This window comes from Glycine soja, chromosome 19 (assembly GCF_004193775.1).
Source record: "Glycine soja cultivar W05 chromosome 19, ASM419377v2, whole genome shotgun sequence".
NCBI lineage: Eukaryota > Viridiplantae > Streptophyta > Magnoliopsida > Fabales > Fabaceae > Glycine > Glycine soja.
The window spans coordinates 5,006,767-5,012,801 of NC_041020.1; the positions used below are offsets into that span (position 1 = coordinate 5,006,767).

Genomic DNA, 6,035 nt, shown 5'->3' on the forward strand with positions numbered 1-6,035 from the left:
GTAAGTAGAGCCACACCAAGAAGAAATGGAGATCGTAAACTTAGGTGTTGGCGAGGAAAGAAAAGAGCTCAAGGTTGGCATGGGCATGTCCACACATATCCGGGATGAATTGGTGGCTTTGCTGCGAGACTACCAAGATATCTTTGCTTGGTGATACCAAGATATTCCCGGCTTAAGTCTCGACATCATGCAACATAAATTACCCCTGAATCCCGAGTGTTCTCTAGTAAAGAAAAAGCTATAGAGGATGAAGCTTGAGATGTCCTTGAAGATAAAAGAAGAGGTGAAAAAGCAAGCTGTCACTGGCTTTTTGGCTGTGGCTCGATACTCGGAATGGGTTGCCAACATTGTGTCAGTCCCTAAGAAGGATGGGAAGGTGTGAATATGCATGGACTATCAGGATCTAAACTGAGCCAGTCCAAAGGATAACTTTCCTCTATCGCACATCAATATCCTAGTAGATAACATGGCCAATTTTGCCCTGTTTTCTTTCATGGACGGGTTCTCAAGCTATAACCAAATAAAGATAGCGTCAGAGGACATGGAAAAGATGACCTTCGTCGCCCTGTGGGGAACATTCTGCTACAAAGTGATATCCTCTGGGGCAACTTACCAAGGGGCTATGGTAGCATTATTCCACGACATGATGCACAAAGAAATTAAGGTCTACGTGGATGATATGTTGCCAAGTCAAAAACTGAGGAGGAACACCTTGTCAACTTACAAAAGTTGTTCGCGAGGCTGCGTAAGTACCGATTAAGGTTGAATCCCGCAAAGTGCACTTTCGAGGTCAAGTCAAGAAAGTTACTTTGTTTTATCATAAGCCAGAAAAGGATAGAGGTGGACCCGGACAAGGTGAAAGCCATCCTTGAAATGCCCGAGCCACGCACTGAAAAGCAGGTTTGAGGTTTCCTAGGACGTCTGAACTACATAGCGAGATTTATATCATAGTTGATCGCCACTTGTGAGCCTCTCTTCAAGCTTTTATGTAACAACTAGTTTGTCCAATGGGATGAGGACTGCCAAGTGGCATTCAAAAGGATTAAGCGATGCCTCAAGAACCCTCTTGTGCTTGTGCCACCGGTGCCTGGGAGACCCCTTATCCTATATATGACTATGTTGGATGGGTCGATGGGGTGTATGTTGGGGTAGCATGACGAGTCCGGAAAGAGGGAATAGGTCATCTATTACTTAAGCAAGAAGATCACGACATGTGAAATGAACTGCTCTTTGCTCGAAAGGACATGTTGTGCCCTAGTGTGGGCAGCCCACCGTCTAAGGCAGTACATGCTGAACTACACCACTTGGTTGGTGTCTAAGATGGACTCAGTCAAATATATATTTGAAAAACCTACTCTCACCAAATGGATCGCTCGGTGACAGGTTCTGCTGTCAGAATTCGACATTGTTTATGTCACTCAAAAGGCGATAAAAGGGAGTGCTTTGGTAGATTACCTGGCTCAACAGCCCATCAATGACTACCAGCCTATGCATCTAGAGCTCCCGGATGAGGACATCATGACCTTGTTCAAAGAGGAGGTAGAGGATGAAGATAGGGACAAATGGATTGTGTGGTTTGACGGCATGTCTAACGCACTAGGCCATGGAGTTGGAGCGATTTTGGTTACCCCCGATGATCAATGTATACCCTTCACGGCTAGATTGAGTTTTGACTGCACAAATAACATGGCTGAGCATGAGGCATGTGCCCTTGGGATCTAAGTGGCAATTAACTTCAATGTCAAGTTGCTCACGGTGTATGGGAACTCGGCCTTGGTAATCCACCAGTTGAGAGGAGAATGGGAGACCAAGGATCATATGTTGATACACTACCAAGCCTATATCAAGAAACTGATAGGATTCTTCGATGACATATCCTTTCATCATATTCCTAGAGAGGAGAATCAGATGGCCGATACCCTTGCCACTCTAGCGTCCATGTTCCAACTGACCCCGCACGGGGATTTGTCGTACATCGAATTGAAATGTCGCGGCAAGCCTACACATTGCTACTTGATAGAAGAGGAGCAAGATGGTAAACCTTGGTACTTCGATATGAAGCGATATATCGAAGACAAGGAATACCCACAGGAGGCTTTTGACAACGACAAGAGAATGTTGCAAAGGTTGGTAGCCAGCTTCTTCCTGAGTGGAAATATCTTGTACAAAAGGAACCATGATATGGTTCTGCTCCGATGTGTGGATGCCAGGGAGGTTGAGAAGATGCTAGTTGAAGTGCATGAGGGATCCTTTGGGACACATGCCATGGCCCGAAAGATTCTGAGGCAGGGTGTTACCGGCTCTCTATGGAAAACAATTGTTGCATCCGTGTGAGGAAGTGCCACAAGTGCCAGGCCTTTGCCGATAATTTCAATGCTCCGCTCGTACCGTTGAACGTCTTGGCAGTGCCTAGGCCATTCTCTTGTTGGATCGAGTGGCCTCAGAATAATTAAGAAGAAGGGTTGAATTAATTATTCCTAAACCTTTACCAATTAAAAAAGTTACTCCTTTAAGGTTTTTACTAAATTGTTAAAAGAATGAGGAGTAGAATAGAATCTTAATAGAAAGTAAAAGCGGAAATTAAATGCACAGCGGAAAGTAAAAGAGTAGGGAAGAAGGAAACAAACACACAAGAGTTTTTATACTGGTTCGGCAAGAACCCATGCCTACATCCCGTCCCCAAGCGACTTGCGGTCCTTGAGATTTCTTTCAACCTTGTAAAAATCCATTTACAAGCAAAGATCCACAAGGGATGTACCCTCCCTTGTTCTCTTTGAACCTAGTGGATGTACCCTCCACTAGAACTGATCCACAAAAGATGTACCCTCTCTTATTCTCAGTCAAACCCAAGTAGATGTACCCTATACTTGTACCACAAAGGATGTACCCTCCAATGTGTTAAGACAAAGATCTCAGGCTGTTAAACCTTTGATACTTTGTGAATGGGGATACAAAAGAATTCTCAGGCGGTTAGTCCTTTGAACACTTTTGTATTAGGGAAAGGGAAGAATCAAAAGAATTCTCAGACTGTGTCGTTTTGAATTCTTTGACAAGGGAGAAGGGAGACAAAAAAGAATTCAGGTGGTTAGTCCTTTGTTCTTTTGGAAAAGGGAGAAGAGAGACAAAAAGAATTCAGGCGGTTAGTCCTTGGCGAAGTCTTTTTGGCAAAGGCAGAAGAGAATGAAAATATGAATAACACAAGTTTTCAAGGTTTGGAAAACTAGAAAACTTCATAAAGCTTTTGGTACAAAGAAGAAGAAGAAGTTCAAAGAGATTCAAGGCTTGTAAAGGACTGTAATGAAATGATTGGAAAAGTAAAGTATTCAAGATACTTGAAATGCAAAACAAAGCCTTGCTTTTATAGACTCTTTATGTCTGGTCAAGATAACCATTTAGAAGAGTTATAACTTTTAGAAAAACTTAAAACCATTTTGAAAAAGTTAAAAACCTTTTGAAGAGTTACATATTTTGATTTATTCAGAAACAGTCACTAGTAATCTATTACCAAATTAGTGTAATCGATTGCACAAAGCTTTTCTGTGAAAGGATGTGACTCTTCACATTTGAATTTGAATTTCAACGTTCAAAGGAACTGGTAATCGATTACCGAAACACTGTAATTGATTACATCTTTTTGAAAATAATTGGAACGTTGTAAATTCAATTTGAAAACTTTTTCAAAACAATTTTGCTACTGGTAATCAATTACAACAATATGGTAATCGATTACCAGAGAGTAAAAACTCTTTGGTAAAAGGTTTTGTCAAAAATTCATGTGCTATTCAAAGTTTTGAAAAAACTTTTTAATACTTATCTTGATTAAGTCTTCTCTTCATTCTTGAATCTTGAGTCTTGAATCTTGATCTTGATTCTTGAGATCTTGAACCTTGAATCTTGATTCTTGACTCTAGACTTTCTTCTTGAGTCTTGAATTCTTCTTGATTGATCTTTGATTTACTTGAGTTGATCTTTGATTGATCTTTGAGCTTTTTGTCATCACCTTTGTCATCATCTTTTGTTATCATCATTTTTATCATCAAAACACCTTTGAATCACCTTTGATTCACCATGAAGCTTTGCTTCTACATCTCTATGTGGGGTATAGACGTAATTGGAGCTATCGAGCCTAAAGCTTCGAATAGACATCGCTTCATTTTGGTCGCCATTGACTACTTCACCAAATGCGTTGAAGCGGCTTCGCACGCCAGTGTGACTAGGAGTCTAATGGTTAGGTTCATCAAGAAGGAGATAATTTTCCGGTATGGGTTGCCCTGGAAGATTATCGCCGATAATGCCACCAATCTGAACAGTAAAATGATGAAGGAAATTTGTGAGGATTTCAAGATCCAACACCACAATTCTACGCCTTACAGGCCCAAGATGAATGGGGCAGTTGAGGCTGCTAATAAGAACATCAAGAAAATAGTTCAGAAGATGATCATGTCATACAAGGATTGGCATGAGATGTTCCCCTTTGTGTTGCATGGTTATCGAACCTCGGTATGCACATTAACTGGGGCAACCCCATTCTCTTTGGTCTACGAGATGGAGGTTGTGCTTTCGTTTGAAGTAGAGGTTCCTTCTGAATCAGGGTTGGAGGAATCAGAATGGGCCCAAACTCACTTTGATCAGTTGAATCTTATAGAAGGCAAGAGGTTGGCCGCCATGAGCCATGGATGATTATATCAAAGCCAGGTGAAGAATGCTTTTGATAAGAAGGTGTGCCCGTGCAAGTTCAGGGAGAGGGATCTCGTTTTGAAGAAAGTATCCCAAGCTCAAAAAGACCACAGGGGGAAGTGGGCTCCGAATTATGAAGGACCTTTTGTTGTGAAGAAGGTGTTTTCGAGAGGGGCATTGTTGCTTGCCAGCATGGATGGTGAAGAATTGCCTTCACCCATGAATTCCGACATTGTCAAACAATATTATGCATAGTACCTAGGGCAGCTAGAAGGTTTAATACATGATTGTTCTCCAAGGACTTATTGGGATCTCCAAAGTCTTAAAAATCCTTTGTAAACCATGATCACAACATTAATAAATATTGGATCAATGATTTGCATCATAAACTTCCTGTGTTGTGTCTTTTACATCTTAAGAACATACACTCTCGATCTTGCCCACTGAATCTAGAGCCATTTGGCTCAATCAACGGGGTGCCATAAGCATTTAAGTAAAATTGAACACGATAATACCTCTTTAATTGTTGCACTTAAACATCTGAATCATAAGCATGCATGCATTCGCATCTTGTCATCATGCAGATCGGAGGATGAATAAAAAGTCATTTTGAGTAATGGTCAATACCACACCAAAATTGAGACAAGGGTAAGTGAAAGGTAATGCGGGCGTTTTGTGGTGTTGTTTCACATTTTGACGCATGATGCCATTTCCTTTGTTCAAAGCTTAGGGGCAGGTACGAACTAGTGCAGGGCCCATGATCAATCAATCATCATCCCTCGTCCGGCTCAAGACATTAAAGAAGCGCTCCTAGGAGGCAGTCTAATATCTCTAATTTTTGCTCTTTAGGATTCTTGTTTTTATTTATTTGAATCATATTTGAATTTACCTAAGATTATTCACAACTATAGGATTTTAGAAAATACATGCCTAAGAATCCAAATTTTTTGCAAAGAGGTGTACAAAAAAAAAATTAGCTCACTTGGGCGAGCATGTCAGATGAGATTTTTAAATAGGGGGGTGAAGCCATTCTTCACCCCATTTCTTCCCCAAAACTTAAACCACCAACAAAGCTTACGAGAATCATCAAGTCCAGCAGCCCCAAGCCACCATTTTTGCATTTTTGCTTTCATTTTTTGCATTTTCATTCATCCCCTACAAGTAAGTACCACTTTCCTTTGAATTTTTGCTTTCCATTGTGATATTTTGGTGCTCTAGTTGTCTATTTTTTGCAAATTTCGTGAGACAATTTATGTGTGAACCCATGCATTGTTTGCTTGATTTGGGGGCTGTATGGGATGGCCATAGGCCTGCCTTGGATTATGGTATGAATTGGCATGTCACCTTGCTCCCGTTTC

The 6,035-nt window shown here is 41.0% G+C and overlaps 1 protein-coding gene across 1 annotated transcript; it reads left to right on the forward strand.

The window, feature by feature from the left end:
• The first annotated feature begins 466 nt into the window (after nt 1-466).
• On the forward strand, nt 467-2,334 carry LOC114398505. Its single transcript, XM_028360704.1, has 4 exons — nt 467-745; nt 829-900; nt 1,384-1,642; nt 1,724-2,334. Exons 1-4 carry the CDS (start codon nt 467-469, stop codon nt 2,332-2,334), a joined length of 1,221 nt encoding a protein of 406 aa, XP_028216505.1.
• The last annotated feature ends 3,701 nt before the right edge of the window (nt 2,335-6,035 follow it).

Coding starts and splice junctions, on each gene's coding strand:
- LOC114398505 (XM_028360704.1), top strand. CDS start 467: ATGGCCAATTTTGCCCTGTTTTCTTTCATGGACGGGTTCTCAAGCTAT. Junction 746..828: donor AAAGTTGTTCGCGAGGCTGC/GTAAGTACCGAT, acceptor ATCATAAGCCAG/AAAAGGATAGAGGTGGACCC. Junction 901..1,383: donor AGCCACGCACTGAAAAGCAG/GTTTGAGGTTTC, acceptor GCTCGGTGACAG/GTTCTGCTGTCAGAATTCGA.